This window comes from Archocentrus centrarchus, chromosome 14 (assembly GCF_007364275.1).
Source record: "Archocentrus centrarchus isolate MPI-CPG fArcCen1 chromosome 14, fArcCen1, whole genome shotgun sequence".
NCBI lineage: Eukaryota > Metazoa > Chordata > Actinopteri > Cichliformes > Cichlidae > Archocentrus > Archocentrus centrarchus.
Window position 1 is genome coordinate 18,073,757 of NC_044359.1, and position 20,215 is coordinate 18,093,971.

At 40.6% G+C, this 20,215-nt stretch overlaps 1 protein-coding gene across 1 annotated transcript in view; it reads left to right on the forward strand.

Annotated features, from left to right (window-relative positions):
• The window catches only part of jade2 (jade family PHD finger 2), a 233,848-nt gene that overhangs the window by 138,985 nt on the left and 74,648 nt on the right, over positions 1-20,215 (forward strand). Inside the window, 3 exon segments of the mRNA XM_030747308.1 lie at positions 3,409-3,525; positions 8,828-9,313; positions 11,635-11,799. Of these exon segments, the coding sequence (XP_030603168.1) occupies positions 3,409-3,525; positions 8,828-9,313; positions 11,635-11,799 (768 nt within the window).

Here is a 20,215-nt window from a genome sequence, read left to right on the forward strand (position 1 = left end):
GTTTCATGTCATGGCAAAGTGCCTCTAGAGGGTTGTTTTGTTTGTGTTTTGTTTTTGTTTGCAAGTGCCTACAGCCTTCTTGTTGGTCAATGGAGTCATGAAACACAAACATTATGAGGCAAAAATATGTTATTAAAGCGAGCTCACTGTGACCCCCAAAAATGAGGATTCTCAGTTTGACACATTTTCTTTGCATATTATGTCACAAACTGTGTCGCACGACCGTCACAGAAAGGGAGATGAACCCAAATGCCAATTTAAAACCCTGTTTATTTTAAATCAAAGAAACAAATGAGGAACTTAAACTAACCACAGGGTGTGAAGTCAGTACTGTCGGTGGTGTTAGTGAATGCATGGGTTAAGAAGTATGCAGTGTTGTTTAGTGCAAGACATCAAACCAAGGTGCAACCCAAACCCAATGAAAGTGTCTCTAGGCAGAGAGCCACACCAGCAACTGAGCTCCGAGGGCTTTTGTAGAGCACTGGCACATTGGGCCCAGGTGCTGCCAGTGTTGCTGATTAGAAACATGCCACACCTCCTCTCCAGCGCCTGCAGAAAAGAACTGCCACACAGACTGAAAGGAAGGCGGGGTGAAGTGGGTCGTCACAATGAACGGAACTGCAAATGTACTGTTTCCTCCATGTAATAGAGTCACGCGCTGATAATTGGGTGGTTGATAGTTAGCCCTTCTTATCCAATTCCAGCATTTTAAGATCAGCATGTAATTGCCATGTTGAATTCTTGGTATTAACATATGCAAACAAAGCCACTGTTCAGAGAATTTGTAGTTTGAATGCTACATTTTACATGCCAAGGTATCACAGTGCTTTTATGGCAAAGTGTTTGCTTCGCAGTCACAGTGAACCAAAATCTTTTCGTTGGCACATGAAACAGTGAATGAACCATTTATGTGGCCTCGATTTTGAGAAGCATTTGCACCTGTTACTTGTTTCCACCACTTGTTTAGAGTAAATGTTTGAAATACCAGTCAAGACCTTCCTCTTTACAATCTGAATAATGTAAAATGATTCCCGAGGAACCTGGTTGTCAAGCATGTTCCCTCAGCAGCCGCTCATTTCGTCTCGATGCTTCTTGATGATATCTTTTGTAAACGTCGCTCGTCTGAAAGCTCCGAACGGGGCCGCTCATTTCAGAAAGTTAGTGGATGTGCTTCAAGCCTTGCGCACCTTTAAGACAGCCAGTCAGATTTCTTCAGACTATTCAGTGACACACTCCACCAGCACATTTCTCTCAATAATAGAGTGGCTTTTGGCACCTCAAACCTTTTCCTCCTAATTGCCTTCTGTCACCCTTGATTGGGCTAATTGTTTTCGTTGCTCCGTTCGCTTTTGTTTTCTCTTCCTACTGTGGAAGGGGGAGAAAAAAGATAATTTGCATGTCTGTGGTGTGTGTGTGTGTGTTTGTTTGTGTTTGTGAACAGGTCCCTGCATAGACTCAGATATATGTGCTTACAAGCTAAAGAAGACATAGCATGCATTAAAATACTAGACAGTAGATTTTTGTGACTATATGGTGGAAAAGACTCTGCAAGAGTGTTTTACAGTTATGGTTGGATTGGATGTGTGTGTGTGTTAGTGTGTTTTTGTATGGGTGGGTGTGTTTGCGAATGCACCACCCAGCCTTCAAATGATACAGCCCCCTGGGGAGCTGTGTATAGCTGCTTTTTGCCCTCTGCCTTCAACTCCTAGAGAGAGGTTTCTCTTTAAAACAGCTTTTCACCCCTCATAGTTACACTAACACACACACATACAGTACATACACTCACACACACACACAATCTCAAAGAGGCAGCGCCTCTCTTTTAAGAAGCCTTTTTATTTAACACAGTGATTTCCACTCATTTCCTCTGAAGCGATTTCAAATTTTGTCCATTTTTCCTCTGTTTGCTCTGAAATGTGAAGTGCAACCTCTGTGTGTGTGTGTGTGTGTGTGTGTGTGTGAGTCTGCGTGAGAATCATGGTTGTGAACATACCAATCAATTAACTGCACCATTCAAAAAGTGGAAATCCTTTTCTTATCGACTGGCTCGTATATCAGCTGCATAAAAGAAGCGAGCACCGGCAGTGACGGCTGTGGCATCATTGTCTGAATTGCACTTTCTATTGACATTCTCAATGGAGTGAAAATTGACCCCTGCATCAACTGAGTGTGTTGTACAAAAGACGTCAATAATAACAGAAAGAGCAGAGGCCATGGGTTTGTTCTGTGGGTGAGCAGATGAGAGGAGAAAAAAGAAATTCAGATAGAAGTGGATGAAGAGAGGGAGGGGCGTGACCTGCGGAAATCAGTTGTCAGCTTGTTAATACAAGCATGAAGGACAGGGAAGAGAAGGCAGTGCTGAAAATATGACAAGAAGTGAATGTGAAAGAAGTGGAATGGGTTTTTTTTTTTTTTTGGAAAGAAATAGGCAGCAGAGGAAGGAAGGAAGAAACGGCGCTTTGGTGATGAGTGCTCTTCACTTCTTTTCTGCATGGCTAGTTGGCACAAGTCAATGACTTCTTGGTTGTATTTGGTGCAGGGAGGTCTGGGGCCAAAGCTGTTCTGAATGGACCGCTCAAAGAGACTGAGTCACACAGAGCGTTACAATAACTTTTTCCAAGGAGCACATGTGTCTCTGCTCTGAGTCCAAGGACAGTTTTTGAAATTGGAAAACAGAGGTGAAGTTATCATTCAAGCTACACTGAGTTGTTAATTGTCATTACTTGCAAGTGTGAAAGAAATTAATCTGAAACTGAAGATGTTCAGTAAATGTAGATCAGCTGGAGGTGATAATTATGTTCTAACTACAATTTTTTACTTTATTAATTATTGTTTGGTGTTTAAATTGGTGAAAATGCCTGTGTTGTCTTACCAAACCAAAACCCAGAGTGTTTACAAAATAGAGAAAAAGAGCTGAAGGGTACACAGATGGTTAAAAATAACAGACTGACAGACACTCATAAAAAAAAAAAGTTTCCTTTGTTATTCCATATAATGTGTCAGAGAAGCAGTTTTAAAGTCTTTCAGCCTGTCGTTCAATTATCTTTCCATGTCAAGTGCGATCATACAAGCTTATCAAACCCGAGTCTTGATAAAGGAATCATAAAATCCAGAGACAAATCAGTACATGTAGACTTTTTTGTCCATGGGATGATGGCAAATGAATATTGCCTCATACCCAAGAAAACAGCACATTTGAGAAGCTGGAACCAAAATATATTTGGCAGTTTGTCTAATTAATCAGTGAGGTTAATTGAACACAAAAATGTAGGTTCGTGAATCGGTATTTTCATTCTTCTTTGAGATTAGTCTCATCACAGTGTTTTTTGGGGTTTTTTTTTTGCTTTCTATCAAATATGTGTATTCCTAACTGTTATGTTTCCCCCCCCCCCCCCCCCCCCCCCATAGGTGAGTATAGGCTGTCCAGAGAAGATGGAGCCGATTACCAAGGTGTCCCACATCCCCGCCAGCCGCTGGGCTCTGTCCTGCAGCCTGTGTCGAGAGCACACGGGAACCTGCATACAAGTATGTTAGATAAATACTTACTACTGCACTTTGCTCCATCTATCTCACTGTCTTCAAATGTTTTTTTAAATATATTGAAGAGAGTGAGACAGATGCTTCACAATATGGCTTTCAGATTTTTGCTTCCTTTGCTGCTTTGGTTGCAAAAACTAGCAGTTTACCCATAACCTAAACCAGTTTGAAATAAATTTTGCACATTTTGATATCTCCAGATTGCTTTTATTTCTTTCTTTCTTTTTTATTTGAAGCCAGCAACAAGTTTCTTCTTTTTTCAGTTATCAGGCAGTCTGCATGCATGATGTGTATCAGCTAGAGGTGGTTTCTGAATACATTTTCTATTGTGTGCGATAGTTATTTTAAAGGGTGAAACACTGATCCTTGAAATTAGTAATAAAGCGTTACAGGTAAACTCAGAAAAAGAACACAGCACAGCATTTGCAGATGGCTGTGAAATGTATAAACGTGGTGCACACGCACTCTGACAAACACAAAATTTCTCTCATCGGATCATGGTAGCTTTTAGTTTCCTGATAGGCCGTGTGGATCTGTTTGAAGCGACTGCTTAGTATGCAAACACAGCCCCTGCTAACACTTACACTAACCCACTTCACAGCTATTAGCCTGTGCACCATTTAGCTTCAGAAGTGCCGTTAAGGTGAACTGCGTTTCTAAAGCCTTGCGATGTGTTTGTATATGCACGTCCTGTATTTACTGTATACGGAGGAGAGTGTGTGTGTGTGTGTGTGTGTGTGTGCGTGTGTGTGCGTGTGCTTGTTTGTTGGGAGTTTTCTGACACAGTATTCCTGCTATAGATTATGAGCCCCTGAGCTGAAATCGTCCTTAGGGAGAGTCTCACTCTCCTGTTTCCATAGCTGGAAGCAGACTGCTGTACAAACATATTTATTAATCAGCTGATATGCAGTTCTACACAGCAGTGCGAGCAGCAGGAGTTCTTTGTAAGCCTTATTGTAGAGGGGAAAAAAAATTCCATCTTGAAAAGTTTTGGCACAGGGGAGAATAAGAAATATATTGTCGGTTAAGTTTTTTTTGTTCGTTTTTTTTTTTCTATCCACAGTCACTCCTACATCTGTAACAACCATCAAAGATTTAAGAAGGTTGTTCTTTCGAACCGCTGGTGTTCCCACCAATATCTGTGTTTTTAATGTTGAGTAGGTCAGACAGCTTCGATCTTGAGCGTTCTTCGCTTCAGCACCACTTTTTTGTTTGACACTTGATTTCTCTAATGACAACTTGCCATGCCTCTTTTCACGCTCACCTAATAATAAGGATCTCAAGTGCTCATAACAAAGTATACGTAGCCAACAACCATTAGCTGTTCTGAGTGTTAATAGTCAATTAATTAGTACTTTACTGAAGGAAGATGCACTAGAAGGTCAACCACCAGCAGCAGTACTGTATTTGTACAGTAAAAGCTCAAAGAGATTCAGTCTGTGTTCAACAGCTTTTAATAATGAGGTGACTCATTTATTAAGAAGGTAGTTCTGCTTCATGGTCATGGTTAGCTTGTCTGCCTCGAAGATTTTAGGTTGTTCTTTCATTTCAAATGCCTGATAATGTGCCAGATCAGTGGATCAGCAAATATAAAAAGGTTTTGAAAATATTTTTGTATGAATGTAATTTGCTTTATTATGCTCTGGTTATTCTCATATCAAGCAGTGTCCAGCTAAAGGTTCTTGGACTTTCACTGATGCTGTGCAGCTGAATGTGGTTTAAGCTTACAGAACTTTGTTTTAAAGTCCCATGGAGGTCTTGCTGATAAGCCGAAATTCCATTATAAGAAATGCCACAGTGAGGAAACATGGATTCTTAGGCTGCAATAAATATCAACATAATATAGGTGGACCTTGTCAAAATATTACAATACTTTAAGCTGGCAGAGTAGATTTGCTGGAAAGTTCCAAAATAATATGTAGAAATGTTGAGTCCACAAGTTTCCGGCCTTATCAGAAATAGAAAAGTAACTTGAGAAGTGATCGTGCTGATGAGTTAGGTTCAAGTTCTAAGGATCTCTCTCCCATCTCTGCCCCATTGTGTCTCCCCCATTGTGCCCCATGTCATTTTTTGGGCAGCGCAGTGGTTAGCACTAACACGAAAGAAAGTTAAGGGTTAAAACACATCAGTCTTTCTGTGTGGCTTTGCATGTTCTTCCTGAGCCTGTTTGGGTTCTCACGGGGTACTCCTGCTTCTTCCTATAGTCCAAAGGCATGCATGTTAAGTTAATTGGTGACTCTAAATTTGCTCAGAGGTAAATGTGAGCCTGAGTGGTAGCCCAAAGTCAGGTAGAATAGGCTCCAGTGCCCCTGTGACCCTGAAGTGGATTAGTTGATAGATGATGGACAGACGGACGGCTGGATGGATTTTTTTTTTTAAGTTAATTTTGGTGAGTGATAGGAAATCGACTAAACTTAGAGCAGAAAAAAAAACATCTGTTGTTAGTAGACAAGAAAAGAATGTGAAGATGGGAAGTTGTTTTATTGATTTTTATGGTTAGTTTGCACCAAATACATGTGCAAAATTTAAAAAAAAAAAGTTTCAGAGAATTAATCAAGAATTTTCAGGTCAAAGAAATTTTGATAAATTGCAAGTAGTTGTACAACTTTAAAAAAAAAAAAATCACTTTCCAGAGTTCAAAGTAGAGAATGAGCAAAGCTCAGTGTGAATAATACTTTTTTTTTTCTCAGTTAAGTCTTGCAAAGATTGTTGCAGACAAACATGTTTTCTCCACAAACAGGAGTCATCAGAGGCAGTGTGGGCACTGATAAAAACATTATTAATGAATCCCTGCCAGAACAGAGCAGGTGCAGTCGAAAAGGCCAGATGAGTATTCTTATTTTTTTTTGGCGATGACTTTCCTCGTACCAAACAACACATTTAGTCGGCTCCACGCTGTGTTCAACCTTTTGCCTTTTGACACCAAATAAGTGAGAGCAGCTGCAGTGGGCTCAATCTGACATTTGGCTGGTAATAAAAAAAAGGGTCTATAGTGGAGACCTTTGACTGTAACTCCACTTTTTATCAAGATGATGTATTTATTGGGCTAAATGTGATTATTGGGTCATGCCTTCTGTTCCTTCATCACTGACTTTTTTTTCTTAGTGATTTATGTCATTCAGGTCATTGAGTTTTACCTCTTTAAAAAATAAATAGCAACATGAGACATGAGTCTTTATAAAGACTTGAGAGCTGTATAAAGTCCATTATAGCCATATAGAAGAAAAAAACCCAGTCAGAAATAATGGGTATAACTATGTGACTCTTCTTCCACACAAAATGGATGGATTGAGTAAAGCCTGCATCGAGAGGAACAGCTTTTGAAAAGGAAAATATGAAGGATATAAAAAAATAAATAAAATACGGCAAAATCCAGCAGGTGTTGCAGAGATATGCGTACCATTATTTGGTTTCCCGGACACAACGTGCCTGATTTATCAGACGATTTCTCTTTTGTGTCCAAAAAAATTACGTCCTTGTTACATCTGCAACAGCAGCTTCAGCTGACATTTCACAGAGCTGCCAATATGTTGAGGTCACTTTAATTATCTTCTAACTGTTGCTAATGTGTCATTTGGGGATAAACCTTCCCAGCTATTGTGAAAAACTTTTTAAAAAATTATTAGCCATTACCCATGTAACACTTTTGTATAGTTTAGTGTGGAGTGACTCTTTTATCTTTGTAGTCATTTCAAATTTGACTGCTGCATATCAAAAACAAATTTCATAAACATCATCACCATGGGACAGATATGATATTCTCTCATAGAAAAAAAAAACACCTGTCAGGTGGGGATACTTTAGGGCGGGGGGGTCAACAACCCTTAGTTACACTCCAGTTTGTGGGTAAAATGTTATCTGTTGGTCACAGACAGTGATTGTCTGAAAGCCATATGACTATATGCCCAGCCTGTCCTTATAAGTCCTTCTTGGGCTAATATGTCCCTCTTGGATACATTTTCATAGTCCTAGGTGCAAATTCACCACTCATTCACAACATTCACAGGAGGTCTCCATTAGTCAGTTTGTGGTTTCACATGGATTCACATGCTCTTTCAGAAATCATGTAAGCTGTGTTTAATGCAGGATATCTCTACTGATCCTTCCACACACAAATGGGCCTTGATATTTACTCCATAAAAGAGGAAATGAGAGTGGGTTCATTTGGATTTCTCAGCACACCTGAGGTCGCAGTCTCACACAGATTCCACATGCTGCTGAAGACTGAAAGGTTGTAGGGATGGAGTGGTGTTCTTTGGGCTGATGATGACCTACTTTAGTGTGTGGCAGTAAAGAAAATTGCAGCACAGACCAATCCAAAGTTCAAGCAAAAAGAGGATATACTAGCCAGTTATGTAATTTATTTACTTTTGCCTCGTCATACAAACCACATTTGGAAATACTGAGAAGCTCCATGCCAGTTAGGACTGGACTATTTCTTTGGTAGGAAGTAGTTCCAATTAAAACTTTTTAAGGCTTTTTAAAAAGTTTTTTACAAAGCATGAAAGCCAAGTAAGGATAAGAACAGAGAAAGAGAGAGAGAGATGTGTAGAAATCTTAAACGGAAATGGTTTTTCAGATGGTTCAGTTAGTCAGATCAGTCAGGTTTTTGTCACACACACCGCAGTGCAGCGAGTCACCAACGAGCCTCCTGCTGAATCCTGAACTACTTTGATAAGTGCAGACCTACACACACACACACACACACACACATACACCCACACACACACACACACACACACACACACACACACATACACCCACACACACACACACACACACACACACACACACACACACACACACACACATACACCCACACACACACACACACACACACACACACACACACAGGCACGTATTGACAAATGTGCTTGCACACAGTGACACTAGCACAGTCACAAGGGCTCTCTCTTTCTCACACACACAGACACACACACAGAAAACCACGCTATGCCTGGAGGGACTCAGTGGGAGGTCAGTTCTTAGTATGACCTGTAATGGATAGCACTGAGAAACATGCACTCACACACACACTCAAAACATATCCCAAGTTACCAGAATGTCAGCAGAAATGGGGGAACTGTGTTTGTTGTGACTTGGCTTGTCTTTCTGCTTTGCTGCACTTGTACTGGAACCTTGATAACAGAATAAATGGACCGAAAATGACACTTTAAAACAAACAGTTGTGACAAAATGTCTGAGAAATTGAAGTTTTTGGGGGGGTTTTTTTGCATTGGTGTGTCTGCATCTGTCCTTAACGCTATTTCCTCTCTGTCCCTCTTCCCAGTGCTCCATGCCCTCCTGTATCGTGGCCTTCCATGTGACCTGCGCCTTCGACCACGGCCTAGAGATGAAGACCATACTGGCCGAGAATGACGAGGTGCGCTTCAAGTCCTTCTGCCTGGAGCACAGCAACACCAGTACAAGCACCAACAGCACCTTCAGTTCGACCGGATTGAGCAACGGCAATCACATCACTGCTTCCACTGCCAATGGAGCACATGGCTCAGCCAGACCTGAGTGGGCCACCACTGGTGTCACCCCTGAGCTTCGGCAGGACCAGCAAAACGAGTCAAATGGCAGCAGTGACCCGGAGCAGAGGTCGGTATCGCACCTGATTTCAGTCTCAGCATCAGAGCGAGCTGAGCGCGACCAACTGGAGAGGGAGAAAGTGAGCCAGAGGAAGCAGAAGCTTCAGGAGCTGGAGGATGAGTTTTACCAACTCGTGGACCCCAGGGAGGTTGCCGAAAACCTGGGGCTCCCCACCTCCCAGGTGTGTTAAGCTAAGACACTGCATCTTCTCATCTGAAGTTATAAGAAAAGATCGTTAAACACTCGCTGTGATAGGTACACCTCTACGTGTATCAACAAATACCCACTCCTGCAGACAGTGACTCAGTTATAGACACAAAGCACACAGACGGGGTCAGCAAGGTGAGTGGCTGAAACAGCTCAGTGATGAGAGAGATCAGAATAGCAGCACTTGTTCCTGCTAAGAGGGAGCAAGTATGCATATACTGCGACTGTGCAGGGTAACAGCAACGTGCAGCCGAGCATCTCAGAACACCCGGTTTATTGAAGCATGAAGTTGATCGAAAGTGCCATTTCTGTCTGTGGAACAAAAAAGCTGAAGGCTCCTATGATTGATGAAATCTGTGAGAACACTGCCTGGTTTGAAAAATGGATTTGTGTTAACAGTATGAAATTATATAGAAATATGAGATATTTTCACTGCTTTTACATGCTGTTAATCATGTACTTGTCTAGATTTAGCACACCGGCTCAAGTGTTCCCTATCCACAGATATTCATAGACCGTATGATGAGTTACAGACATTTGTTTAGCGCATGCTGTGATTAACTGGTCTCTGCTTTCCAAACATGGATGCTGCTGCTGCTGCTGGAAAGTGTTTATTTTAATTTTTTTTTTTTTGTTGTTTTTTTTTTACTAGGAAGGCTAAAACCATACATTTGAAAGCATGCTTTTTATAAAATAATTTTTGGTACTGATTGTGCACTGAAAGCAGTTCCATTTTAGGTTTAAAAAAATATAATGGAGCTGAGAGGGAAAAACCTGTGCTTAAGGTCACAAATCTGTGAGAAAATAGTGTTGTTGTCAAAGAACTACTTTACTTGGCAAGGTTGGCTCAATTGCATTGCACCACAGTGCCACAGTGTGCTTTGTGTCTTGCCTGCAGTGTGTATGATCTAATCGAGTTATTCATTGGAATTGAATGCAATAAGGAAATACTTGGGATTCTAGCCATGTCGTCGAATATCCAGACTTTGAAGAGTCATTGCTTACTCAGAAGATAAATGAAACCTTTTGTTACTGTTGCACAGTCTTCTTAAATGTGTGCATGTGGCATTCCCTGTTTACCAGTGTCATCCTTGTTTTATAAGGCTGAGGCTCTTTGACAAACACCCCCTGTTTCAATACCTTGTAGAACCACTTTAACCAGCAATAACTTGAAGTAATCGCTTTTTTTGTGTGTGTGTCTCTCATATTGTTGTGGAGGAATTTTCGCCCACTCTTCTTTAAAGTCGTGCCTCAGTTCATTGAGGTTTGCAGGCATTTGTTTAAGCACAGCTCTCTTATGGTCCTGCCACACCATTTCAATCAGGTTGAGGTCTGGACTTTGACTGGGCCATTGCAGCACCTCGATTCTTTCTTTTTCAGCTGTTATATTGTAGGTTTGCTGCTGTGTTTGGGATGATTGTCCTATTGCATGACGTGACATTGGCCATGCTTTAGCTATTGAACAAATGGCCTCACATTTGCCTCTAGAATATTTTGGTATACATAGAAGTTCAGGGTGGCTGCAAAACAAGCCCAAATCATCATCCTTCCACCACCGTGCTTCACAGTTTATATGAGGTGTTCGTGGTGATATGCTGTGTTTAGTTTTTGCCAAACATGGCTCTGTGGATTATGGCCATACTGTACATTTCCTCTTTGGACTCATCTGTTCAAAGGACATTGTTCCAGACCTCAGATGCAATTTTGCAAACCTAAGCTGTGCTGCTGTCTTCTTTTTAGAGAGCAGATGCTTTACCCTTCTGAACAAATCATACTTTTTCAGTATATTTCTAACATTTAACATGCTAACCAAGGCCTGTAGAGTGAGATGTAGCTCTTGACGTTTTTGCAGTGACCCCAAGGTCAGGGATGCACAGTCTGACCTTTTTTGCTGGGATGTCCACTCCTGAGAAGATTGTGGCATTTTGTGAACACAAGCCTGAATGTTCCAGACCAAAACTTCTGCTTTTATAGCAGCTGATAATCAGTTCATGAATCAATTCATGAAGTGCATTTGATTAGCAGCACCTGGCTGCTATTTATTTTCTTAATTCCTATAGAAGCAGTAAGGGTGTTTTTAGGTTTTTAGGACTGCACAGAGTCCTTTCATTTTCATATAACTATGTCAATTCTTCAGCGCATTCACTGATTTTAGCAAAGTCATGACATGTTAAAGATGATCCCACTGATTTTTAATGTTGTTATATGAAACTTTTTGTTGCCTTGTTTGACTTGACTTGCAGTGATAAGAACACTATGTTAAAATAACTGTTAAAGGTTTGTCTCTGTTTTAAGGTGGACTACTTATATCAGTTCTGGAAGCTGAAGAGGAAGGCCAACTTTAACCGACCTCTGGTGACCTTAAAGAGGGACGAGGTGGACAACCTGGCCCAACAGGAGCAGGACGTCCTCTACAGACGCCTCAAACTCTTCACACACCTCCGACAAGACCTGGAAAGAGTGAGTTGGAAAATTGGATGTATATGCACATGTGTTTGGTATGAAGAAGAAGAAGCAGAGTGCTTTATTTAGAGATCATTTTTGATCTGTGTGTGTGTTTTGTACATGTGTGAATATTCATGCGCAGTGGTTGATCCATCCAGTATTGCTGATATAATTTCGGAGTTAATTTACATTTATCCGAATGTTAATTAAAAAGATCATTGACAGTATCATATGAAGTTGATTTTTGCTCTCATGAATATTGATGTTAAATGAATGAATAGCTCAAAGGATGAAGGCATAATGAAATGGCTCAGTGATATAATGAGTGACTGACTGATAGCCAAGTGTTGGAAATTTAAGTGAAAATCCACCAACTGTAGAGAATTCATTTGTTTTTTTCTGTGATCTGTGTTCATTGTGATAGATTAGTTACTTCATGTAAAACCGAGTCAACATGGCACTCGAGGAATTTTCTCAGACTCGTTTGTTTGTTTGGAGTGTTTTTCTGTCTCATGCTTCTGACTTGGAGAAAAGCTTCACAGAAGATTCAGTCTCCAGTGACCCAGAGCACAGAAATAGGATACAGTATATACTGTAAATCCCTTGGGATGTGGAAAGTTACCTCTATAGTGGAAATTGGTGTAGACTTTTTTTCCCTCGGTATTCTGAGAGCCTCTGGGTTTGTTTTGTGATGCTCCTGAGCCCCCTGCTTGGAAACACTTTGTTATTCCCCAGAGAAAAAGATGGTAATGCTTGTGCAGCTATCATGCCACAGAGAAAAAGGCTTTGATCTGGAGTTTGTTGGCGGATCCCAGAAAAGGTGCTTCACAGGGACTCCCTAGTTTTTCTGAGGCACCTCAGATGTCCAAAAGGACCTCTATGGTGCATTTCATGGTATTGTCCATAATAAGAGCTGGTCTCCCACTGAACTCCTGCAGGCATGGTGTGATTTTTGTGAGTGTGAGTAGGGTACCTGAAAACTTTTGACCAAAAAATTGTATTCCCAGCTCTATCTTCAGCTTTATCTACACCTGTTGATGAGTTCAGGAAGACCAAGTGGTGGTGAGTTGCTGCTACACACGCCTAGCAAAGAATTAAGTTTAAGATCCCTGACTGTGTGATCTCTGGCCTCCACCCAGAGAACAAATTATTCAACACAAAGTCCATACCGGGCATGTTTGGAGCCTTTCTTCTCTTCTTTGTGGACATGTGCCCTGATATGGAGGCTAACATAAGTGCTGGCTAGTGGGCATTAGTGGTGGCCTAGGTGTTAAACCTGAAGGAGAATACGTTTCAGGCTTCTGTGCTGGTGGAAGCAAAGGTTCAGAAAAGCTTTTGACACTTTGACTTCTGAGTGCAATTAAAGGTGTCTGTGGATGAGGAAGTTGGAAGACGTAGTGGAAGCTTTGCCTCTCTCTCAGATGAAAGTGCAAAGGGTTGTCGAGATTATTCTCAAAATGCTGCTTGTTGTGTTCCCTTTATAGTAGACGTTGTAACTGGACTGATCACATTTTGGTGCATTTGGAAATTTGCTTATCTGTGTACAGAAAAATGTATTTACTGAGCATTTTTGTTTGCCTAACACAACATTTATTATCAATTAAATATAACACAGTCCAGCTTTTATGAAACTCACAGATGCAATCAGAGAGAAATGATCATAATCAGCATTAAATTTTGGTAAAACTTGATGCTCGCCCTGTAGCTCTGTCTGTAATTTTAACTGTAGCAGCTGAGTTTTGAGGTTATTCCTGAATGGTGAAGTATTCCCCTGCTGCCTTCAGTATCAGAGCTTACATTTGGCAGCTGAATGTGCACTAATATGTATATTTTCTTCACTGGTTTCTTGGGTTCGTTTTGCCCATCCTCATAACCTCACTCCAGCACTCTGATTGGCATTCCTTGCTGCGGTGCACTCAAAACCTCTTTCTGAACTGTGCTTCAGGATCTGAATTACAGTGAGCAGCCAACAGCCAAACATCTACTGCAACCCAAGTTTAGGGGGATACAGTTTAATGTGGTTCACCAAGGATATCCGGCAAGACTGCTTTGTTGATTTTACTTTTGTACAATTGTTTTATATCATTCCCACAATCTAAAAAAATGCAGCATCCTATGATATTTGCTTACCTTGTGATTCTAAATCTACCAAAACAGTAAAAACATTCCTGACCAGTTCCAGTATTTATTTATTTATTTTTCAGCAGACTGGAAGATGTATCAGTAATCCAGTTTCCCTTAAATACTCGGGCATGTGATTTCATACTGCATTTGGCTTCCTCTGGTTTTGTTCAGCTTGGTTGGTTTAATTTCGTTCACAGTGAGACAACCTTTTGGTAATTAGGTGGCTGCATATCAACCAAATGACCTTTCTGTGCCAAACTAAAAAAGTTAAAATACAAACACAGGAGATAATTAGAGAACTTTTTTTTAATTGCTCCTTGGTTTTCCCATGTAGCCTCAGCTGGTAAGACCAGTGGACTTAAGTTCAGTGCTGATTAGACCAACGGATCAGTGTGCTTTGTCCAGCGTCCCACGGTGTTAATTTGGCTTTTAGATAATTCCTCCACCTTTTAATTTGAAATAATGGAGTTATAAATCATTTCCCTCAGAGCTAGGTTGTCACTTCTAAACAGTGGGTTGAATATTTTTTTTTTTTTTATGTAGGTCACTTTGTCTTTGGGTGAACAAAATAATGGAAACCCCTCACTATACTTTAGGTACTTTAAGAGTCTGGAGCTGTGTAAATCACTCTTGATGTACAGTATTTTCTGTGATGGGAAGACCACTCTACAGATGTGTAGAGGCTTCTGTAACTGTAGCCATACCCCAGTGGTCTCTAGTGGTCAGAGTTTATTGATTGTTGCAGGCCTTTCTAACCTCTCAACCAGTCAGTGTGTCCATGGACTCCATAACTCTTCTCCCTCCTGACTGCCCATTATTGATGTGTGTGTGTGTGTGTGTGTGTGTGTGTGTGTGTGTGTGTGTGTGTGTGTGTGTGTGTGTGTGTGTGTGTGTGTGTGCATTGTAGAAGTGAACCATAGCACTTCAGCTTTCTGAAGTTAACTCTGTTCATCCTAACAACAAAACAGTAACAAACAGTAACAACAAAACAGCTTGTTTACTGATAGTATGTAAAGTCAGTGCCTACATGCGCCTCAGTGCGGAAGGCAACTGCATCCCATTTGTGAAAAATGCAAACACACAGTGGATTTAAAGCAATCCATGTACACATGTTGGATTTAGCTTCAATATTGCATCCAAATGTTGCAGATTTATGGGGAACATCACTTGGCTATCACTTAATACAGAACCATAGAAATGAACAGACCATTTTTCGGTGATTTTTAATGTAACTTTTTGCTGCTTTGCTTTGTTGTTGCGTTACCTTTCTTATTAATGTACCTTTAACATGGCATGTCTCAGAAATTATACATTTTTCATTCTCAGTGGATTTTAATTCACGTTACGTTGTGCAGTACAGTAAACAAATGACGGGAAAACGTTACAGTAACCTGTGAACTGTGATGGACTGTGAGATAGATGAGCTCCTACATCCCTGACATTCTTTCTTTTTGTAATTTATTTCCCCCTTTTGTGTCAAGGAAGCACAAAAAAAAATAAAATGAATAACTTTACTTTTTTAAAACTTTAACCACACAATCTTTGAAGAGTTTGCCAGTGCAAGACTGATAAGAGATAAATATCTGACACTGACACTGCTTGCACATCTTATTAGCTGTTATCAATCAACTAGGCTCATACTGAGTGATACTGATGTTCTGCAGATACACTGATGCATCCTCATCACCACCGTGTCTCAGCTTCATTTGGCATCAGATTTATGTAAATAATGCTATTATAACTTATTAATCAGGTGTTTTGCAGTGATCTCTGATGAACTGCAGTCTTGGTGGAATTGTTGTAACTCTCTGTAATTATTACCTCCACCAAGAAGGTCATGTTTTTGGTAGCGTGTGTTTTCATGCGTGTCATTCTGTCTGTAATCACGATAGCTCGAAAAGTTTTGAATGAATTCTGACAAGACTTTGTAGAGGTGCAGAGTGGGGTCATGTTAACAATCCATTAAAATTCGGCTTACGTCCACCAAGGTCACCTTAATGATTTATTGGTTGAAAATTGACAAAAAGTAATAACTTAGAAGCCATGATTCTTACAAGTGTGGTGCGTATTGTCGACATATTGAAAATATTGTACAAAGATTTAAAATATGTCACATTTGACCTATGACCTCTCCTTCAAGGTCAAATGAATTGATCTGAAGGTCAAAGTGATAATAATACTATAAATAGTTATTTAAAACTATGTTTCTTACTGCCATTGTTTGTATTATCATATAGGGAATGATGTATGGGGATTCTAAATATCACATTACTTTGGACTTCTGACCTCTTCAAGGTCAAATAAGTCATAAAATGTCTTTTAAACATTGCTTACATTTTACTGCTTTTGCTTGTATTGGCAGCATTTAGGATATGATTCTGGTATATGGGTTTTCTAAATATGTTACATTTGAATGTCACTTTTACATTTCACATATGTCTTTCTTTCAAGTTGACCCCCAAAATGTGTTATCTCTTTATAGAAAGTATTATCAAGAGAAGGAGAACGGGCTTCCTAGTTAGTTAGAAATATACTGTAGTATAATATTATATAAGCTCAAGTTATTGATGCCCAGTTATTTATAAATTAATACCTATTATCCATTCCCTACTCCTACATGTTTGTGTAATCAAAGTAAACATCTCTCATGATACTGTTATCTGATTTTTACTGCACTACAAGCTTCTTAAAGTATGTTGAACAAGAAGAAAAATATAATACTATTCCCTTAAAAGCAAATACAGCACAGAGGGCAAGCTGCCTTGGTGGAGGTCTGCACTCGCTGCGTGCTTCTTGTTGACCATACTACACCATAAATACTCAACTTTGTATATCAGACACAGTGACGGCACTGATTTGCCCAGTGTTATTGTGTTTTCAAGAAGCTTTTGTTGAGTTGTGTTTAATATTGGAGCACAAAATGTGAATTTTCTTTGTAGGTTTTTTTTGTCCAAATGAGACAGAATTGTGTGTCTGATCATTTTTATTTTGAGGCATGTTCAAAACAAGCGTGTTATAGCCTGAAAGTGGTGCTACGATTGCAGATCAAAACGTAATGTGTTACTAACAGTGCCACAGCGGGATTGTGTCATCAGTGGGAGTGCAGGGATGAGGCTGTAAGAAAGGTTGATCTGAAGGTGTTGAATCTCTGGTGGCTTCAAATCTAGCAGCATTCCTCTCGACCACCGCTCGAAGGTGTAACGGAGAAAGGAGGACTGATTAGGTTTGCTGCTGGCAAGTCACCCATGAGGAAGATTGATCTCCAATTGGTCACGTTTTAGCCAAGTGAGTGTTGACAGCTCACTGCTGTGATGTTAGTGGCTGTCAATATACAAGCTCTCTTTCACTTCATCTGTCTTCTTCACTTCCCTCCCTCTTTTTACTCCTCCATCTCTCACACCAACATTACCTGTAAGAATCTGCTCTGTCATCCTGACCCACTGCGGACCCATTTTTGGCTGCTTTTTCCAGAATGAGCAAGTGGTCCACCTGTTTTGTTTTTTTTTTCTTTGCATAAGGTCTTTTCTGTGGAGGTGTTTCTGGGTGAGTGTATGTGTCTTTGTGCAAGATAGTGCTGCAATCGTCTCTGATTTTCAGGCAAATTGAAAAATCCTCTCCATCCTTTCCAACTCGTCATCCCCAGACCCCAACCCAATCAGACCCCACGACCAAAGCCTCCAGCCTGCTGCTTTTGTGAATAAGTGTGTATGTGTGTCTGTGTGTGAGTGTGTGTGTATGCGCATGTTGGTGGTGGAAGATTCCGGGGGCTAATGTTGGGGTGGATTATCCCCCTCCTCTTCCCCTTTGAAGTGCTGCCAATGGAACGAATTGCACCGTGCTGTCCCTAATGCACTGTGAGCTTTCTCCATTTCTGTACTCCTCTCCTGAGTGCTGCCCAAAACCCCACCCCACTCACTTCACCCACGTCTCTCATCCAATCAACGTGCAACATGTTGAAGCAATGTCTGACATGATTTTGGGATAGTGTAAGCTAGTTGGTAAATGTTTGACCTTTAAAAAAAAAATGTATAGTGGATATGTTTAGATGATAGTCATGATGTTGGCTGAGTCAGAGGTACAGGATTGTGCAAAAGTCTCAAACCACCCCTCATTTCTTTGTTTTGCTGGGAAAATGGGAAATAAGTGCAGGAATTTATTGAAACGTGCAAAGATACATGGAATTAAAGGGCTCTGGGGAGACCAGTCTATGACTGATAGTGTTTTATTGTGTGTCTCTTTTCTTTTCTACCCAGGTAGGCTTACTGCATTGGCAATGTGTTTTGGATCATTATCAAGCTAAAAACAATGAAACTGTTACTAATCAGACTCTTTTCAGATGGTGTTGTATGGTAGATCAAAATCTGACTGTATTTTTCTGCATTCATAATTCCATCAATTTTAATAAGGTCCACAAACTATAACAGAGCCCCCACCATGTTTTACAGATGGCTGTAGAAACTCAGAAACAAACAAACAAAAAAAAACAATTCCTTTGAAAATGGTCAGGCACAAGGACTGGATTGAAAGTGATTGAAAAAGCAGCCAATGTCCAAAGAACTTTGAAAATTCATCAGAAATCCTGGAGAACTATTACTCAAGATGGCTCCCTGGAAGCAAAATATAAAGAAATGAGGGGGTGTTCAACACTTCTGTTCTGTATATGGATGGAATGGATTTATTTTGTAATTTTTTATGTTTCAACAAGCTCATTTGTTGAAGGTTTTGAGTAGATGCGGATGTTTCTCTCTAACAAAAACCACAAAAAAGATATAATTGTTAGTGTTAGTGAGTACCAGACGTGTTGGCATGTTTTGTTTTTTTTTCCTTTGAATAGAACCAGGCTTTCCCCTGTGACCTGTCCTGATACTACAAACTGAACACCTCCTGGATCCAGATCCATACTTTAACCAACAGACGTGAGAGGGATATTGATCACTTTATCTAGTTCTCAGCAACCGAGAGTAAAACCTAATTCCCAAACCATTATACCGGTCATCTTGCATAATAATGATGGTTGTTTATATCTGAAGAATTAAACCAGAAAGCAGTGATAGCTACAGTATAGTGTCAAAAAGAAATTATAGATTTTTGGCTTTGTTATTTTCACTCAAAGACATGGCCTCTCAAAAGAAATAATTTATTAAATAATACTGTTGAGAAAGCTATTTATAATTACATTCACTGTATAGTACATGAGCCAGTTGGGAGGTTAAGTCCTGGAGCAAAGGGTTGGGCTTTCAGCCAGCAAATTTCACAGAATTTAAAGGTGAAGAGACAACCCAATGGAGGTGAGAGGGGGAGTGCAGGGTGGAGGTTCAGGCCCTGGAAGCACCAGGAGAAAGGATTAGGACTGAACATTAAAGGTCAAGACTGCAGTAGAGGTGCTGGAGTCCTGGAAGGAGGTGGATGGCTCATAGAGAGGGGAAATGACTGGGGCATGATTCAGTGGGGAACTGGGGATGATGGAGAGAAAGCAGGTGTGAAGGAATATCTTTTCCTTTCTCGGTTCATCCTGCATGTTTTCACTTCCATAACCACTTGAGTCAAACAATGGCAGTTAGTCTTTTCCCACCGGTCAGTCAGTGCATCGGTACTACAGCCAAGGCTGGCAGGGTGTCTGATGGCACGGTGCCGTTCTGTGTCCTGCCCTCTGCTCGCTCTCGCTCTCACTCTCTCACGGTAAGGACTTGGCAGCACACTCAGCTCAGCAGGTCAGCAGTCCCACACCCAGGAGGCCCTCAGAGCAGAACACAGCCGTACACTTATGAAACAGTCCGTTTAAGGAAAGGGAAAGTTTTCATTATGAGTAGCTAACATATGTTTTATATAATGACTTTTTTTTTTTTTTTTACTGCAGAGCACTCACAAGGAGGGAGTGTAGAAGGAGAATATGTGAAGTGAAATCATGTTTGTTGAGAAAAGGGAACATTTTTGAAAAAGAGAGTTAAAGAAAGTAAAAGATAAGATCTCAGACTGACAAAGTACAGATCTGGACAGAAGTTTTGGGACAGTGCTGGAGAGAAAGGGTCGTGGCAGCACCCTCGGCCTTGAGCTGCAGGTATCTGCCAGGTAAACTACGTAAGTACACTGTGTGCTGAAGCACGAGGGAGGAAAGCCCATCAGCTAGTTTTCCTTGGCTACAGGTTGCAGTTTCAGTTTTTTGTTTTTTTTTTCTTTCCGCAAGCCCCCCTCGGTGCTTCGTTCTGTTTGAAAAGAGAGAGGAAGTTCAGAAGCAGAATAAAGAATGAGAGGAAAATGTATGTGTACACAAGCTCGCAGCCAGTAATCTGCTGACTTGAGTTCATGC